We start from the raw sequence: 19123 nt of genomic DNA, 5'->3' as shown, positions 1-19123 counted from the left end.
AGAGTTGATGATTGACAGAAAAAAAATTTATTGCAAATACATTTGATTGGTTATAAAACAGATAAAAGTGTAGCATATGAACTCCAAAAGCTATTAGTATAAAAGTTGTGGCCGGTAGGCTCGAATTTTATTTATTTGTCCCATCATTTTATAAATTTATTAAGTAGGGTACTTACTTTGGTTTGGTGGGGGGATTAGAGTGCGTCATCTTCAAAGGTCAGAAGTACAGTAGTAGTATTTATTTAGAAGCATAATGATCATTCGCCGCCCAAGGATAAAAGTATGTTTAGACAAAGCATTGAAGTAATGGTATAATAGCGATTGCTCTGCTTGTCATGCGGGGTTTGTCAACCGTACTATAAACCTTGGAAGTGATTTGTGGGGTTTGTGCATTAGACAATATGAAAATGACTTGGATAAGAAATTTTCTTATGGTCTACAGTAGAGGCGGTTAAGCTGATTATTTATTTGATACTAATATATCAGACTTTCATTCTTGGATTAGTAAAATGGATCCCGTGGCTAATTAGAAAAACTTCACATTCTCAAAATAAATTGAATTTACAAAGACAAACTTTAGGGGCAAAGAAATACTTCACAATCTCTTGGATTAGTACTTTGATAATTTTTTCCCCTAAGATTAGTTAATCATTTCACAAACTTTCATCACGAGATTTCCTTAATTACCTTCTTGTGATTTATGATAATGACCCCAAACAAAGCCAGTGGCACTGTCATGGTTACGGAGAACTTTAGGGGCAAAGAAGAATAGAATATGTCCACATAGGTGGAGTGGGCAACACGCGTTTAAAGGATATTTTCTAGGAAAAAATATCTAGACCTAATCTGCCGGCAGATGTCTTCCACGTCATCAATTGGTTTAGTTAGATATTTTGGCGCCAGAATGGAGCGAGAATCCCCGAGCATTGCGATATCTGTTTCTGCGGACACTTGAGAGGATTGAATTGGCTTTGGATTTGCCTTGGCGCACTTTGAATATGCCAAAATTGGTCCGTCACTTTTAACTACTCATAAAAGATTTTTATTTTTTTTCCAAGAAAGCAAAATTGTAGGATATTTTTATGTTTGGATCAAGACTTTACATGATTTGAGATGGCTCATGAATTGACATGGTCGTTGCACGATTCGCGCTTGATCACTATTGAGTTTTGAGTAGGTTTTGAATTGATTTAGTGAGTAACTTTTGGTTCTTCAAGCTTACTTATTCTTACATTCTTCAAGTAAAATTTCTGATTTATTCATTTTAAAAAATACTTAGAAATATTTTTATTCTTATTTGAGCTTGATTTGGCTCAAACTTGAGCTCAACTTATATTTGAACTTGAGTTCGAGTTTGAACTTGAATTCGAGACTAGTGAAAATTGAGTCAAGTTTGGTTAGTTTAGCACAACACCCAACTCGATTCTGCTCGACTTGTTTGTAGCCTTATTTCGAATTGAAAAATATTTGGGAAAACATTGTAAACACAATGTGGGAATATTTTTTTAATGTGATATATGTGAGATAAAAAGATATATAAAAAACTAAAATGGTGATTCAAAAATATATTTATGATGCAATAAAAAAAATTTCAAAAAATGAGCTCTCCAGAGAAGCCGAAACTTGTTTTATTATTATTTTTTAAAAGAAACTTTGAACTCTGCTAAAACTTTGAAACTAGATTAGAAATAATTGATGTCATTTTATATTTGGTGCATCATTCCAATCTTTGACTTGATATGGAATGCACAGGGTGTATTTATGCAATATAAGATAATTTAATAATCTAAAAAAGAAATTGAAAATCATAAGCATAATAAAAGGAGAAAGCAAAGTTTTTAGTTATTTCATAAGCAAAGTTATAGAAACCCTAATCAGCTCTCATGAAGATAAATGTTAACTTCAAACCCCTTGATCAGGCTTTATATATAGTATAGATTTATTTGTTAATTGGGATATAGGTAATTTGCCTTTATGTTACCATTTTTCTCTTGTAAGCTCCCAATTGGATTGCAATTTTTTTGGAGTTTTTATAATAAAATATACTGTAATGATGTGACATGTGCGAGATAAATAGATGATTAAGAAATGTGTCGGAAAATATTCTAAAATTTTTTCTATGAAAACTTACAATCCAAAATATTAGCAATTTTTAAGGTTTGTAAGCTTTTCTCATCAGGTGTCACTAAAAATTACATAGGTGTATTGAAAAGTAGAAATCTTCTTTTAGATAATAAGTTGTAGGTGGCTCATAAAATGTACCATGATTTGCACATTTTGCACTCCAAACTTAAGAGGGAGGGGGAAAGATGAGGATTTGAGAGTCAAATCATAGACCTAACACACGTGACTTAAGTCTCTAATTGCTGAGTTGGACCTTGCAAAAATTTTTTGGTTAATTAGAAATTGTGTCCGTACTTCCTTGATGTTTTCCCTTTATTCTTCTTTTTCCCTCACATTTTATCATACAGTTCTAAAGCAATGGACGTGGATAGAGCAAGTTGTAATTCAACCAAACAGCACTCTGCATCTTATGCACAAGTCTGATCCTTGGCTTCAAATAAATAAACCATATCCACTGTTTTTTTTTCTATACGATAGCTTTCTACATTCTAGGAAGGGGGAGGGGTTGAAGAGGTTTTGGGGTAACTCGAAGGGGACTGAACCATCACCGAATTAGATGAGTGTACTATGCACTCGCTTGAATTTTTTAAGCAAGATCACATTTAATTATAGCAAATTGATAAAAGATAAGGTTTGAACCCTTACTTTGATTTTTTTAAGCATATTCACTGTCTAGACTCAACACTATTGCACATTTTTCTTGGAGAAGAACCCCAAAAAAAAAAAAAAACACACACACACAGAGTGAATGGAAGAAAAAAATATTGAAGTTGAAATAAATTAACAAGTTGATATATGCTTCCTTGCATTATAATTAATTTGATTGGAGGCGGCTCTTGAAGAATTCCCATGTCAAACCTTTCTCAATGTACTCTATATTGGAGGGTTCAAAAGGCCCTCTAACTCTATCTATGAACTTAATCTGTGCTCTTGCAGGAAGAACACTTCTTGAAGGATCTGGTGAAGTCCCATAGCTCAAACATGATGAGAATCCCTATCAATTATGGAAAATCAGATATCACACTAAGAATGATAAAGACTTCATTACAATGTAACTTTTGCAAAGAACAATAACCTCCTCTTACCAAAACTTTTGAATAAATTTTTTACCTTGAAGATAAGGACTTCAACCTCCTCTTCATCAACCATTGCTTTCACAAGAAGAGCTTCATTTCTTGCAGATTGAGTATATGTCTCCAGCATCGCTATCTCTGCATTATAACCATCATATTCTTCATCCTCTTCTTCATCTTCATATACAACTCTCCTTCTTGCACTACATTTTGAATCCAAATTCCACCTCTTATCTAATTTTGATCCCTTAATGAAGGAAGATATGTTCAAAGTTTTGTTGAAGGTTGACTTCCAATCACTAGAAAAATGAGGTAAGAAGCAAGGGGATGAAGAAAGTGAAGTCCATTTAACAAACTGCTTCAACATAGGAGATAGCCTAACGATACAATAAATGAAAGGATAATGCTCTGTAACGAATTCTTGGCCAAGTTAAAATGACTCTATTCAAAGTTTTATTTATTATAATTTTTTTTTTTTAATAATTCCTCTGTCTTTTTATTTTTAGTCCCTTTCTTTCCTTTTGGATGTGGTCGGGCAAAGATAAGGTTGAAAATTGAAATATCTTTCCATTTCTGTGTAGACGTGTAAAGAGAAATCTAAGTGGGCCGTGACTCATTTAAGTTGTACAGCTCATCCTAGGGCGAACTGGGAAGCAATTTCTCATATCTGTCCTTATCGTGAGTCATCCTCCTTGTCTTTTCTTCGGTACGAACCTCGTTCCCTTTGTACTAGAAAAACAAAATAATAATTGTGTTTGAATTGCTAAATTATCTCAAATAAAATTTCGTTTGAATTATAAATATATTTTTTAATATTTTTAATTATTTTTTATATCACATATATCACATTATAAAAAGTGTTACGATAATTATTTCAAATAATACTTTATACAAACACATTCAAAACCTCATTCCCCTATTTTTTCCTTCTTTTCCAAATCATGTCTTTAAATTAGCCACAAATCCTCACTTTCCTTTCCAAATTACCCCCAAAGCTCACACCTTCTAATGAGGTGACAAATGAACTGAATTGTTTGCGAATAGCTGAATCAAAGTTTGAGTCGCACTCGAATTACTTGAGTCTCAAATATTTAGCCATTCCGCTCAAAAGCTTGTCAAGTTCATATATACATACACACATATATATATATATATATATATATATATATATATATATGTTTTAAATACATAAATTAATTATTAAATTATCTAAAATTTTATATTTTTAAAACAAATTACATATCTTATCAATTGAATTCGAGTAGTTTAAATTCGAACTTGATCTCAATTTGTTTCTTGAACGGGTTTGAAGTTTGAACTTGATTCAATCACCTTTTTTTTTACACTAGCCTAGCTCGAATTTGGATATCAAAAGTTCATCGAGCTCAAGCCCCTCAGATGTTACACTTCAAACTCGGGGTACATTCGGTGTTCGATTTGGTTCCCTCGCATCTCTAATTTCTATTTTCCAAGTCCCCCTTCCCACAGCCCCTCAAGGACAATCGAGTCATTTCACCACCCGAGATCAGCTCCACGCCTTTATTCTGCACTATTTACGCACTCGCATTCTAAATTAATACTCCACTGTCAAAAGCTTCCTTCCAACTTCTGAGACCGATTCCTTTTGGGCGCAAAAGTTTTGGCGCAATAAATTTTCCATTTTGTCACTTCATTCCTCTATGGCGACTGCTTGCAAGGAGGCCTTGCCTGTGCCGCTGCCGTTTCCGGCGGGGTTAAAGGTGTTGGTGGTAGATGATGACTTAACCTGCTTGAAAATTCTTGAACAAATGCTTACCAGGTGCATGTACAGGGGTCGGTATTGATTTTTCAAAATCTCTGTTTTTTCCGTGTATTCTGAGTTCTTTTACGAGTATATTAGTTTTCTCCCAGTCTGGAAAATTGATATAGTAAAAGTGAAAAAAAAATTGAGAATATGTGTTTTAGTCATTTTTCAGTCCTATTTATCATGGAAATTTGTCAAACTATTCACGTTCTTTAATAATTTTCCAATGCATTTGGTAAAAAACAAGAACTTGGGTTCATGAGCCAATCTTTTTACCAAACAAAAATTTTGCGTTTGTTAATTATTCACATGTTCTATGTCACTATATCTAAATAATTGGTTTAAGATTATATTTTTGTGAAAGTTCCTGCATCAATGTCTTTGATCGATGGTGCCAAATTTCTTGCATTTAGCAATGGTTGAATCGCCACTGTTTGTTTTCTGACCCAATGCTTAGTTTAATGCTATGTCTTTTTTTTATTATTATTGATTTGATGATCTGGAGTTGCTTGCAGTTACCACTTGTTCCCAGGCTACTGTTGCCTTGAATCTCTTAAGGGAAAAGAAAGGATTTTTTGATATTGTACTAAGTGATGTCCATGTGCCCGATATGGATGGCTTTAAACTTCTTGAGCTTGTTAGTTTGGAAATGAACCTGCCGGTCATAAGTAAGTGATGTTTGTCTTCTCTGGCTTACATGCTGAAAAAATGCTTTGTTAATAATATGTTCTGGTCTGCAGTGATGTCTGTAGATGACAGAACAAGTATCGTTATGAAGGGAATCACGCACGGGGCTTGTGATTATCTGATTAAACCTATACGCTTTGAAGAGTTAAAGAATATCTGGCAGCATGTAGTTTGGAAGAGATGCAATAAGGGAAAAGAGAATGAGCATTTGGATACCATGGAAGATTATGATCATCGCAAACGGGGAAGTGATGAGGCTAAGTATGCTTATTCTTTTGGTAATAAAGGAGCAGATGGAGAACCAGAAACATCCACAAAAAAGAGAAAAGATGCTAAACAAAAAGATGATACTGAAATAGGAAAAGATGACCTTATTACTTCAAAGAAGACGCCTGTAATCTGGTCGATTGAGCTTCATCAACAATTTGTTAGTGCTGTGAACCACCTGGGAATTGATAGTATGAACTTTTGTTTTTTAGCTTTTGCAACGCATCAGTATGCTTTTGTAATTCTGGTCTAAGTTTTCTTCTTAAACCTGTTTTTAGATTCTAAATAGACAGCTGTCTATTACTTCTATGTTTGCTGCTCTTTTTAAAGTCTCCGTTTCTTGCTTAACTTTAGGTTTCCTTTTACAGAGGCTACACCAAAGAAGATTATGGAATTGATGAATGTGCCAGGTTTAACCAGAGAAAACGTGGCAAACCATTTGCAGGTTAGATTCTGCGATGAAATCTTCATTTACCCCCATTAACTGATTGTAACTGACACATGGCAGGCCCTTGGTCGCTACTTCTTTCCATATAGTTACCTCCCCTATTCCTTTTGCTGTTTTTCTGTGTGCACTTGATTTGAAATGTTTGCTTAAGCTCATAAAAAGTCATATTCTTTCTTTCTACTAAAATGCTGGGATACTAGGCATGCTATTGGTATGTTATTGCTTCTTTCTTTCTTGCTTGTTGTATGTTATTGTCTAATTGCTGGTGGAATGTGTGCGGGCTTGCCATTGCAGTCATCATCTGCAACTTTTCTGTGGGCACTTGGATTGTAAGTCGTATGCTATTAGTAGAGTCTGTCATGTCATCTTCAGTGTCCACAAACGGATAGAATTTTGTTTTCAATTGATGTGTTTCTTTTAATTGCCTTTAGCATTCCAGATACGTATATATTAGTTTTTGGTGATTACTGTTCTGCAGAAATATAGACTATATTTGAGGAGACTAAGTGCAGTAGTCCAAAAGAAGGGCGGCCTTCCCAGTTCTTTTTGTGGTGGGATTGATGAGCCAAATCCAAAAGTAGGTTCAGCAGGAAGGTTTGATGTCCAAGCATTGGCTGCTTGTGGTCATATTCCACAACAAACTTTGGCAGCATTTCATCCTGAGCTTGGTCAGAATGTTGTGTACACCCAACCATCAATACAATTCCCATCCAACATACCCAAGCATATTTCGCAGACTGTTGCTGCTGACAATCCCATTTCTGGACTTGATCCCTGGTCTTCAAAAAACCTTGATAAGATGGTTGCTGGTGATAATGTTACTGGTTTACGTTCTCAAAATGGTACTTCAATGATGAGCACGACGCAACTTCAACAACAGAGACAGCAGCAGGAACCTCAACAGAATTTATCTATTCTTCCAAAGCCTAATTATTCAATCACTGTACAGCCTTCTCATCTTGTTGTTCCAGCTCATTCTTCCCCCAGCTTCCAAGTGGTAAATAGCCTGGTTTCTGCTAATCAAAATTGCAGCCCTGGTAGGAGTTCCATCATAAATTACAACATCGTCTCGCCTCAGTCAAATATTCCTGCTACGGGGATTGGGAGAACAGCAGATGCTCAACTTAAATCCACAACCGTGCTTGGCGGGTCATCAGCTGCAGGTTCTCCAGCTTTGTCTGCCTGTTCAGTAGACGCAAATAATGGTGTTGCCGTGCAAGTTCCCAGCTCAGCTTTAACATTTGGTCCATCCAGAAAGTTGCCAGTCCATGTTCCTTATATTCCCGTGTTGCAGAATTCTCCTGGAATGCCTAAAAACACTGACTTGGGTGGTGGATGGACATCGATTCTTAATCGTTTTACTGTGGATGAAATTGGTTTGCCAGTTAGCAATGTAAATCAAGAAATGATGCATGGAGAGAACAATTGCAACGATTGCTTTCAAAAGAAGAGCTTCCTATCTTGGAGAAAGAGCACATGCCTCCATCATTGCTACATCTGCATATTTTTTGTTGTCCTCTTCTTCATCTTCATTTTTGGCTCTCCTTCTGGCACTACATTTTGAACCCAAAACGCTGTTCTTGTCTACTTTTGACTCCTTTATAAGATAGATATGCTGGCAAGTATTTTTAGACATTTAGTTACTTTCAAACTGCTTTAGTATCAGAATTAAGAAATATCCAATGTAAGGACATTACTATTTTGTGAGTTTTTGGCTTGAGGACAATCGTATAAATTGTGATGTATTATTAACTATTTGTATAAAATCGTATCAGAAACTCAATTATTATGTATAATTTTTATACAAACAGTGACTGAATATAGCATCAACTTAGTTCAAATATTGGTTACACATTTCCAAGTAAGACAGGGTTTTTTTTTTTCTTTTTTTTGGGAACATCAAGTTAGATTGGGTTGACATATATTTCAACCTCCAAAGTCCATGTAGACCACTAAAGTGTGAGTGGGACGTGGGTGCTTTTTGGACTGTTAGACCGACTAGTAAGTACAGCCGACCTCATTGTGGCCGAGTTGACAAAGGGTACAACTATATAATGGCATTGAAAATTTCCAAATTCTCAAGTTTTTCTTGAATAAGTACACATTTACTTTTTGTATTTAAGTGCTTTACACCTTCAAAAAAATAAAGGGTTATCTATTCTTTTAAAATAATTTATCTTTGTCCCAAGAGAATTGGATTATTTTTATCTTGCTAAACATTGAGTACATCAAACATTTTTAACCCTCTCTTTTTGGAGTAGAAATTGCAAAACATAGCTTTTGTTGCTACATTTTCAGCATGAATCAACCACCTGATCTCCATGTAAAAGCTCTTAATTTGATGTTTGAGTTTTCACTAAGATTTGAGAAAAAGAAATTTATGAGAGTCATAAATAACACTAAATTTAATTTGGAGATCATAACATAAGTTCTTCACGGGCTTCTTCCATTATGGTTAATCACATAGAAAGGGTGCAAAAAGTGAACTTCCATAAGTGATGAAAACTTATTCAAACGTTTGAAAAAAAAAAAACGAAAAATGCTAGTATTCTATATTCGATTGATCTTAATTCGATAGGGGTTTTGTTCAAGATTGATTCTTTTTTTTTTTAATGCACAAGATTGATTCTTTAAACTAATCAATCAACCATTAACCATTTTTAGCATTCATTTACCTTTTTATCTTGCAAAGCTTAGAGTGCATTTGATAAAATTGAAATCTAAAATCTAAATCTGTTAAGTATATCACATTAAGTGATGAGTGAATGATTTATGAAGCAAGTTTTGTTTTGAAAATTCAGTACTATGTAATTAATTTAGATGCTTTATTTTTTTGTTATTAAACACATATAAAACTATTAAGATTTGAATCCATTAAATTAAAATGCTAAATTGAATTATTATATAGGGATTTAGTTGGATAAGAGTAGTATATCTGAAAATTACGTGCAAATAATTCAAATTACTTTAGCTTGCTGTCGTAATCTTGACTCGGTAAAAATTCATTCTACTTTGACTCAAAACATGAGCAAACTAATTTTGAACATAATTTCAAATTCGTTAAACTACTCAAATTAGTTTAAAATGTTTATTGATTGTACTCATTTGCATTTGTACCATGTGCTCGACACATTTATCCTAATCATCGACCCAAAACAAAATTCGAAGACTAAAAATTAGAGGATCTCCAAAATACTTGAAAAATAGTCATGATGTAACTCGTAATGATTATCAAAGTTAAAATCAATCAAACTTTTTATTAAAAGAAAAAAATTCAGAAGGGTCGTTTCTGCAATTAACACACACTCACTCTCCACGGAGGCGTCCCCTTACATGTGTATATATAAATATCTCTCTCTCTCTCTCTCTCCCCAGTCTCCCGAGTCCAATCTTCAGTGGTATATATGGCAAATAAGACAATTCAAAACAAATTTCCTTTTGTTTCTCCCATTATCCATTTTTTCTCTTCTTCTTCTCCTAGTTGACTTATTTGTTCCTTCCTTCAATTCAAACCTCTTTTCCCTAATTTTCTCAATCATTCCACTCAAAGAAACCCTAATTTCCCTAAATCCCCCCTTTTTCTCCCCACAAAATTCTTACCCAGAAACCCTTTCTATCGAGGTCAAACTAGTCATTTCACCACCGTTGATCATCATTATGCCTTGTTATCATTTTCCCTATAATAATCCCACTGCCCTTGGGGGTTTCACTTCAATTTTGAGCTCATTTTGTTAATATTCTCGAAAGGGTTTCCAGTAAAGTTTGAGCTTTTGGTTTTTCGTTTTCTTTTTTTTTTAGAATTAATAATTGTTTAATGGCGAGTGCTTGTAATGAGGCGGTACCGGTGCCGGAGCAGTTTCCGGTAGGGTTAAAGGTTCTGGTGGTGGACGATGACATCATTTGTTTGAGAATTCTTGAGCAAATGCTTCGGAAGTGCCTGTATATGGGTCAGAATTAATTTTGCAAAGTTTATTTTATTTCTTCTTTTTTGTTTTCTGTATTTTAAGTTAAGTTTATGTGTTGCCCGAAAAAAAAATGTTAATTTTATGAGTTTATGGTTTGGTCAGTGGTTTATTACTACTTCTGTGTGAAACTTGTATGTATTGCTGATTTTTGGGTATTAGGGCTTGATTTGATTTATGTATTTAGTAAAGAGAAAAGTAATTGAGAAGGAATAATATCATTTCAATTCCTTTTTCGTTTCTTGCTTTTGGTTTTGTTTTACTAAGGTTTGGAGTGAATTTAGATATATATTCCTGAATACGGTTGAAAGGATTAAGAAATGTGAAAAGGTCGAGCTGCAGTGTTGGCTTTCTACTTGTGTCATTTTGTTTGGAATATGATAAGTCCTCCTTTTAATTCAATAGCCCCCCTCCTCTCCCTCCCTCCCTCCCCTCCCCCTCCTTTTTGTTTTCTTCTCAACTGAATGGCGCAATCTGACACTGAGTGATACTAAGTTAACTCCCTTGATCTTGTTTACTATTCCTCTGACATGATTTTGATAGATGATTTTACTTTCCGGTATTCAGACATGATGATGATCATGACTAATGGGTGCTCCTTATTCTAAAACAAGGAGCTTTTTAATGTTTAATGTAGATTCTAGTTACCTTTTGGACATGAATTTCCCATTTCTCATATGTATATGATTTGGGTCTCCGGAATATTGGTTCCAGCGCATAATTGAGTGTTTCTTTTATGTGAAAATTGGAAGCTTCGAACAATTTTTTAAGGCTTTCAAAGTGAAGGGTTACCTTTCTTATATTCTATTATGTATCATACAACATGTAACAGAAGGCCATATTGGTTTTCCTTGTCATATAAAATCTCTTGCTTTTGTTAAGGAAGTTAACATAATGTTTTATTTACTTTATGTCATAGTATTTTGCCTCTTTCAGTTTGTACAATCAATGATGTTTCCTTCTAATACTCAACCTGTAAAGCAAACAAAAATTGCATTAACTTTCCTGAACTATTGTCCTTTTTGATTGGGTGTCGAGATATATTAACTTTGCTTATTCAGAAAGTATTAGTTATGAATATCCTGCTTCTTTTGAAATACTTATAGACTGAGAATGGAAGTGTTACAATTTCTCCAGCATATCTTTGGAATCAAATTAGTTAACCTACTGTGGTCATACTTCATTAAACATTTTGTTTTCCTCTTTTTCAATTGTGTATGGTCAGTAAAGGAGGAAATTCATTTTTTTATTTAAGAAAAAGATTGTATAGATTTTTGACATTCTTCCTTCCATGTGTATTGCAAACTATCAAAAAGATCATTTAGGAGTCCTTTTTTTTGGCATTGAAACTTAAAGAAAATTTTCATTTAAAACGTCCTCAGTGGAACATAGTTCACAGAAAGGAACAAAAAGATGTTATGCCCATCATTACCAAGTTATGCTTCAAAATCACATTCAGAATAAATTCTGGTACTTAATTAAGGATAACCAAAATCTAAATCATTCACTTTTATCCTCCTTTCCCCATTTGTCAAATAAGAATAAAATAAACACAAGTAAAAATTTAAGCTAACTAAAAGTGATTATTCTTTTGTGCTCATGCTTTTGGATCATGATGTTCTTTTGCCAAAAAATTGTGTAAGAATCCTAAATTTATTACCTTGGCATTTTTATTATATGCCAATGAATTTGTGCAAGTTCTCATCAAGATCTTTGATGATTTAGATTTTTTTGCATTTGGTAGTTGTTCTAAACCATCAGTCACTGTTAGGGAGAAATAGTACAGAGTTGTTTTACTTTCTCTTTTCTTGGTTCTCTTTAATGCCTACTCTCATTTATGAACTACTATGTCCTTTGATTTATTTGACAATGTGGAGTTACTTGCAGTTACCACTTGTTCCCAGGCTACTGTTGCTTTGAACCTCTTAAGGGAAAGGAAAGGTTTTTTTGATATTGTGCTGAGTGATGTTCACATGCCCGATATGGATGGCTTTAAACTTCTTGAGCTTGTTGGCTTGGAAATGGACCTTCCTGTCATAAGTAAGTGGAATTTCTTTTTGCTAGCTCAGATAGTCTAAAATTCTTTTTTTACTTAACAACCTATTCTGTTCTGCAGTGATGTCTGGAGATGACAGAACCAGCCTCGTCATGAGGGGAATCAGACATGGAGCTTGCGATTATCTGATTAAGCCTATACGTACAGAAGAGTTGAAGAATATTTGGCAGCATGTAGTTAGAAAAAGATGTAATGTGGGTAAAGAACATGAGCACTCGGGTGGCCCGGAAGATAATGATTGGCCGAAAAATGGAATTGATGATGCTGAATATACTTCTTCTTTTAATGAAGGAGCAGCTGAAAAATCATTGAAGAGAAGGAAAGATACTAAAGAAGAAGATGATACCGAGATAGAAAATGATGACCCTACTACTTCAAAGAAGCCACGTGTAGTCTGGTCGGTTGAGCTTCATCAACAATTTGTTAGTGCCGTCAACCACCTGGGGATTGATAGTATGAACTTTTGCCTTTTTTTTTAAATACATGTCAGTATTGGTTTTGGTAGTTCCGGTCTACCTTTTCCTAAATTATATGTTTTTCTCAAAGTTTAGATAGGTAGCTATGGTATTTATGTTCTTGGTGCTTGTTTTGTTGCTTTCTTGTGTGGGTTTTTTTTTTCCTAACTTTGTGTCTCCTTGTATAGAGGCTGTGCCGAAGAGGATTCTGGAATTGATGAATGTACCAGGATTAACAAGAGAGAACGTGGCAAGCCATTTGCAGGTTGGAATCTATGGCAGATTAGAATTTTTTTTCTTGACATCTGATATTTTCCCTTCCTTGTATTTGACTTTTTGTGTACATAGAACTATCAAAATTGGTGGATGCAAGATTAGAACGGGATATGTATAGCATCCATTGTTTCTGCAGGTGGAATAACATGATTAAGCCCTTCCACCTCTTGGTGAAATGTGGAAGAAAGGAGCATTTTTTGGCTATTGAATAATCAACAAGTAGCTAGGTTCTTGAGTATCACTGAGGACAAAACTGAATAGCATTAGAAGTCCCCCCCCCCCCCACCCCCACAACAAAAACTAAAAAAACCCACCGTTATAGAGCTGGAAAAGTCATATGCAATTTCTGTTTCACATGCACATATTCTTACGAAAAATGAGATATTATGAGAAGTGCCCTCTTGTACAGAGCTTTCTAATTTGGTAGAATTGTGATTTACTTTGACATTATTTTTGAAAAGATAATTTACTCATTCATAAATAAAGAAATAAATAGAATCATGGATTTTTCTGCTCTTTTTGACTGGGAGGTTTCTGCTTGGGTTTAATCATAGCTAGGTAACTGATTCTAAAGTTGAAAGGAGAGCAGCAATATGAGAGTGCGAGACATATTATCTAAAGCTACTTGTGCATATAAGCTTAACTCTTTTTAGTGATAGTAAGAACTTCTGCGTTGCTTAAAATTTTCGTGTATCATATGTTTGAGATAAATATTACCTTTTCTAGGACATGGAGTTAATCTTGTACGCTTGCACATTAGGGTGGTTGTGCTTGTGGTAAAAAGTGTCTAGCATCTACTTTTGCCTTGTTTGCTGTCTTCCTTCTCAAAGGTTTTTCAAATTCCTCAAATACCAAAGGATAGGTTTCAAATAATTGAGAAACAATTTGACACTTAAGTTCCCCCCCACCCCCCCGGCGCGGTTGATAGTGTGTGTCAGCTTATGGGGTGGATCATGACTAATAATGACAAGTATGTCGTGCCTTTCACTGTAAATACATCTTAATGTTGTTTATTTTCTTGGTTTTTGGAGTTTTAACTAAAACAGACGTGGCAGTTGAGATTCTGGTTACTGAAGAACAAATTCACCCAACTAGAGGAGAGAAGAACAGGCTCTCCTCTGCTTGAAGCCTATTGTCCTTTTCATATGCTTCATATCTGTGTAAATGAAAGTGAATATTACAAAGGATGTGAAAAATGTTGAAAGCATGTATTTGCTTTTAAACTCAAATGTCAAAAGGCACTTGCAAAGGTAACTTGGGGTTGCTTCTCGTAATCTACTTCTTTTATCTTAAATTATGCTAAAGGAGGGCCAAAAAGCTAAGGTGATAAGCTAAAAACAGATTCTAGTCTCTATTGTTTATTGATTATAAAACAGATTCTAGTCTTTATTATTTATTGATTATAAACATTTTAAGAATGCGTCATAGTTAGTTCGGTTTCCAATTAGTTGCACACCTTGATTCTGTTTGTTGTTCTCCTTGTGTATGCATGTGATTTGAAATGCATCATTAACACAAGTTAAGTGTCTTAATCAGTTATCCTTTTCACCTTGCACCTTTAGATAAAGAATCGTGCATGCTTATGGTATTTATTGTGTCAAGTTTGAGATGAAAGTCTGCATACGTGCCATGGCATGCATTGTAGTTATCATGTACAACTTGATTGCAAATATCTGGGTTGCATGTCCTAAGCTACTGGTGGTCTATCATGTCATTTTCCATGACCTGATAATACTACCATCGGGTAGAATTCATGATCCGTTGCTTGTCATAACTTTAGCTTTCGATATATGAATCCTTGAAGCGTTTTCATAATCTGTATTGCAGAAATTTAGACTGTATTTAAAAAGGTTAAGTGGAGTAGCCCAACAGCAGGCTGGCCTTCCGAGTTCCTTTTGTGGGGCGCTGGAGCCAAATCCAAAAGTAGGTTCACTGGGAAGGTTTGATATTCAAGCATTGGCTGCCTCTGGTAATATTCCACCACAAACTTTGGCAGCATTGCATGCCGAGTTTTTAAATCGACCAACGGGTAACCTGGTATTGCCTGGAATGGACCAAACAAATTTACTACAAGCATCTCTGCCAGTATCCAAGTGCATAGCTCTTGATCAGAATGTTGCTTACGGCCAGCCATTGATGAAATGCCCATCCAACATGTCCAAGCAATTTTCTCAAACTGTTACTTCTGCTGATAATACTCATTCTGGACCTGGAGCCTGGCCATCAAAAAACCTCGTTAATATGGGTAATTGTGATAGCTTTGCTGGTTTAACCGCTCAGAATGGTAATGTGATGTTGAGCGTAATGCAGCGTCAGCAACAACAGCATAGACAGCAGCAAGAACAACCACAGAAACATTCTACACTTCAAGAGCCTAGTCGTTTGATTAATGTACAGCCTTCTTGTCTTGTGGTTCCCTCCCATTCTTCAGCCAACTTCCACACAGGAAATGGCCTTGCTTCTGTCAATCAAAGCTGCAGCCTTAGTGGAACTTCCATCATAGATTACAGCATTCTGTCGCCTCAATCAAATATTTCTTCATTGAACTCTGGGAGGATGGGAGATGTGGAAATTAAACCTGCAAGCATGCTTGGTGGGCTATCTGGTGCTGGTTCAATCTCTCCAACCTTGTCATCTGGATCTGTCAATGCAGATAATGGTGTTGGCATTCATGTTCAGAATTCAGCCTCAAGATTTGGCCCAGCCAGACAGTTGTCAGCCATTGTTCCTAATATGTCAGCTCTGCAAGACTCTTATGATACTTCTGGGCAAATGTTTGATCATGGAATGCTTAAGAGTACTGCCTTTGTTGGAAGAGGGACATCAATTCCTAGTCGTTTTGCTGTGGATGAAGCTGGTTTGCCAGTTGGTAACCTGAATCAAGAAAAGATGTATGGAGAGAACAATGCAAACAACGTGAAGCAGGAGCCGAGCATGAACCTTGTTGAAAATGCTAAAGTGGGAGCTCCCATGTTACGGCGTCTTTCCCCTGCTGATGTTATGAGTGTCTTCTCAGATTAGGTAAAGTTTTTAGACGTGCGTGCATGAATGTGCTTACATCTGCTACTGGGTTTTGGCAAAGAAATGCTTACAATCTTATATTTTCTGAGGCTTTTGAATTTTTAGTATCTTTTACAGTAATATGTCTTGTATATTTCTGAAGTCTAAGTCGTTTGAGTTACTTTCTCAAAGCAATGAAGTCATTGTTTCTCACTTGGGGTGGATGTCTGATCTAATTTGCAGTTCAGTCAGGATGTAGAAATACAGATGCACCAGTTTTGGCTCTTAAATTGAATAACTATCTTAGATTTTCTGTTGGTGCATCTTTTTAGGCTGGTGGAGTGCGTTGATAAGAAACTGGGCAGCTCTAATTTACCATGATGCAGAGTTGTTCGGTTCCGAACGTGAACATGAGGATCTGTGTTCCTTGAGTGCCTACAACTAGTCATGTCAGCATTTGTCCGGAGAATTCAGTTTCAGGTTCTGAAAATTTAATCCTTGTATAAAATTTGAGTAGAAAGTGGTACATTCATTCAGCTCTTTGTATTTATTCTAGAACTTGTCTTGGTAGTGATGATTAGACAGTATCAACATACAATCTGGCATTGTTACCAGCTTTTTTTTTTTTTTTTTTAGTTTCTAGCAATAAGTTTTTTAAGTCAAAAATTTAAATTATGTATGGAACCATTCATCTTCAAGGCACCTAGCCGACATAATTGTGTAGTTATTGCCTTATTGGTCACATTGGAGATTCAGAATTGTTCACTTATTTTATAGTAGTGTGAGCAAGCTGCATAATGGTCAAAATTTTCTGTTGTTACCTGGCCTAAACGTGATTGTGGTGCCCGTATGTTTATCCTAAAATGGGATGTATATTGTGGAAAGTAACCCTATATAAGGAGTTGAACATCATGTTTTATGGTTCTATCAACATATCTCAGAATGCAAACCATAGCTAGAATAACCAAAGTAATTTGCTACGGTTGCTTGTGGATGGCTGAGCTGGAATGCTGCTAGTCTATTGATTACTTGTTAATAGAGTTAGAAAATTGAGTACAATTGAAACTATGCTTTTCTCATATCTAATTGAGGTAGTTGTGTTATGCTGCAGATATTTAAATAGAAAAGAAAGAAGGTCAATATTGTAGTAGGAAATTGAATGGGAAAATTCAAGAGGGAGTGAAGGGTAAAAGGAAGAAAAAAAATAAAAGACCAAATAACTGCCTAATAAGGAATGGTTGTAAATTTAGTGAAGAATACAAATACTTATTGACAAATGAAGCATGAAATTTGGATCCGTATCCTCTTAGTGTGAGTGTATTCTGTTTGTTTACTTGAAATGAATGAGAGTACTAGTTTGTTTGTTTTGGACAGTGTTGTTAGTTTGGCTTCTGCCAAGTTCTGAACTTCTTATTGTAATCTGTTTTGGGAATAAAATGATACTCCACGTAAAACAAACACCCCCCCCCCCCCCCCACACAAACAACCCCAAAAAAAAAACAAAGAAAAAGGACTATCATTAACATTTTCTGAATGCAAAGACAGTTTTGTCCGAATATATCATTAAGGTGGTTAATTATTTAAAAAAATGTTCAAGAGAGTAAAGCACAAGTCAGTGATAATTAAGAGGAAATTCATACAATTAATTATCCCAGAAAAAAAATAGGGGACCAAAAAAAATGCCCAAGTGCAGTGCCTTTATAGATTTGTAATAGTTATGGATATGTGATGATTGATAAAAAAAAAAAAAAATTCAAATAATCTTAGGATGGGTTTGGTGGCGTTCAGTTCCTTTTGAATTTTTTATGATTCAATTGGATCTGTCCCCTCCATGTAGGTAGGGATGGCAATGGGGCGGGGGATCCCTCTCCCACCCGTCCCCCATCCCCCGCTTGCCCAGCCCCGTCCTGTTTCCTCAGCGGGGGCATCTGTGGGGTTAAAATTTTTTTATTATAATTAAATTTGAGCAAATAATCAAGTACTAAAATATCAATATATCATCAAATTATTATTCAATGCAACTTCACAATTGAAACTCATAAAAATAATTAAACAAAAGTTATTCGAATACAATCTAATATGATAAAACAAATATAACTAAAATAATCAAGTTTTTACTTTTGATACAAATACAATCACTAATTATTATTGTGTTTTTTTAGAAGAAAATGTTATTGTATTAAGTTTAGTTAGGAATTTAATATAAATGTATTAATAAATTTAGTAAAAATAATTAATAATTTTTATTAATAGACATGCATAATTAGTAGTATAATTGATAATATCATTATATATATAATTATGCACATATATATATATATATATATCTTTTTTTTTCTAAACGGGTGGCGGGCTGGGGGTCCCTCGCCTCGTTTCTAAACAGGGGAAAAAATTTCCCCCCGCCCCAATACACCCCCGCGGGGCGGGTATCCGCACCCGTTGCCATCCTTACCTGTAGGTCAGTAGTAGTTGTAGATATGTGATGATTGGTTAAAATAAAAAAAAAAAAAAAACCAAATCATCCCAGAAAGGAGAGTGTGGAATCTGCAAACAATCATACTTAGCTGTGAAAGAAAGAATAATTTGTTAACAGCAACACTTCCGTATTAGTTTGCTAAAATATGGGCCCAGTGTGACTTATTTTGTGGTAAGTTGAAAAAAGACTTGCCAAATAAAAAGTTGAAAAAGGACTTCTAACCTATCTCATGTCTCCGGTCTCAATCGGGAAGAGTTAGATTGGATTATAAGATGAGAAGAATTGTAAATAAGAGATTTTGAATTTAAATTTTCTCACCTACCAAAAGAAGGATAAAAAAAAAAAGCATCCATGACTTTGTTTCATATTTTTTTGCCTTTTCTTTTGATTCCAAAATCTAAATATTTTTTATTAACATGATTCTAGATGGCTAATGTATGAGTTAGAATTAAGTTGTGATTTTACTTGTTAGACAACAATAATATTTTTGAAACTTTCTTAATTTTATCAATTTTT

General features: G+C 34.8%; 3 protein-coding genes across 4 annotated transcripts; 2 read left to right on the top strand and 1 right to left on the bottom strand.

The window, feature by feature from the left end:
• Positions 1-2888: 2888 nt before the first annotated feature.
• On the bottom strand, positions 2889-3657 carry LOC113717997 (uncharacterized). Its single transcript, XM_027242882.2, has 2 exons — positions 3235-3657; positions 2889-3118 (listed from the first exon to the last, which is right to left on the bottom strand). Exons 1-2 carry the CDS (start codon positions 3562-3564, stop codon positions 2939-2941), a joined length of 510 nt encoding a protein of 169 aa, XP_027098683.1. The 5' UTR covers positions 3565-3657; the 3' UTR covers positions 2889-2938.
• Positions 3658-4677: 1020 nt separating this feature from the next.
• On the top strand, positions 4678-8165 carry LOC113719124 (two-component response regulator ORR21-like). Of its 2 annotated transcripts, none has more exons than XM_027244193.2 (5): positions 4678-5009; positions 5496-5648; positions 5721-6125; positions 6303-6379; positions 6861-8165. In XM_027244193.2, exons 1-5 carry the CDS (start codon positions 4877-4879, stop codon positions 7944-7946), a joined length of 1854 nt encoding a protein of 617 aa, XP_027099994.1. In that variant the 5' UTR covers positions 4678-4876; the 3' UTR covers positions 7947-8165. The 2 variants fall into 2 exon arrangements, with proteins under 2 accessions (XP_027099994.1, XP_027099995.1); XM_027244194.2 differs by having other exon boundaries at positions 4847-4995.
• Positions 8166-10054: 1889 nt separating this feature from the next.
• On the top strand, positions 10055-16873 carry LOC113719123 (two-component response regulator ORR21). Its single transcript, XM_027244192.2, has 6 exons — positions 10055-10329; positions 12232-12384; positions 12461-12853; positions 13044-13120; positions 14959-16152; positions 16464-16873. The coding sequence occupies exons 1-5, from the start codon at positions 10197-10199 to the stop codon at positions 16150-16152; spliced, it is 1950 nt and encodes a 649-aa protein (XP_027099993.1). The 5' UTR covers positions 10055-10196; the 3' UTR covers positions 16464-16873.
• Positions 16874-19123: the final 2250 nt, after the last annotated feature.

Source organism: Coffea arabica, chromosome 11e, assembly GCF_036785885.1.
Source record: "Coffea arabica cultivar ET-39 chromosome 11e, Coffea Arabica ET-39 HiFi, whole genome shotgun sequence".
Taxonomy (NCBI): Eukaryota; Viridiplantae; Streptophyta; class Magnoliopsida; order Gentianales; family Rubiaceae; genus Coffea; species Coffea arabica.
The sequence above is the reverse complement of the archived record's forward strand: the minus strand, read 5'-3'. Positions and strand labels throughout refer to the sequence as shown.

What these genes read in the sequence shown, in the direction of transcription:
- LOC113717997 (XM_027242882.2), bottom strand. Translation starts at nt 3,564, where the DNA reads ATGTTGAAGCAGTTTGTTAAATGGACTTCACTTTCTTCATCCCCTTGC. An exon ending in TTGAAGTCCTTATCTTCAAG is followed by an intron (nt 3,119 to 3,234) that starts GTAAAAAATTTA and finishes CATAATTGATAG; the next exon opens with GGATTCTCATCATGTTTGAG.
- LOC113719124 (XM_027244193.2), top strand. Translation starts at nt 4,877, where the DNA reads ATGGCGACTGCTTGCAAGGAGGCCTTGCCTGTGCCGCTGCCGTTTCCG. An exon ending in AATGAACCTGCCGGTCATAA is followed by an intron (nt 5,649 to 5,720) that starts GTAAGTGATGTT and finishes TCTGGTCTGCAG; the next exon opens with TGATGTCTGTAGATGACAGA. An exon ending in ACGTGGCAAACCATTTGCAG is followed by an intron (nt 6,380 to 6,860) that starts GTTAGATTCTGC and finishes ACTGTTCTGCAG; the next exon opens with AAATATAGACTATATTTGAG.
- LOC113719123 (XM_027244192.2), top strand. Translation starts at nt 10,197, where the DNA reads ATGGCGAGTGCTTGTAATGAGGCGGTACCGGTGCCGGAGCAGTTTCCG. An exon ending in AATGGACCTTCCTGTCATAA is followed by an intron (nt 12,385 to 12,460) that starts GTAAGTGGAATT and finishes TCTGTTCTGCAG; the next exon opens with TGATGTCTGGAGATGACAGA. An exon ending in CAACCACCTGGGGATTGATA is followed by an intron (nt 12,854 to 13,043) that starts GTATGAACTTTT and finishes CTCCTTGTATAG; the next exon opens with AGGCTGTGCCGAAGAGGATT.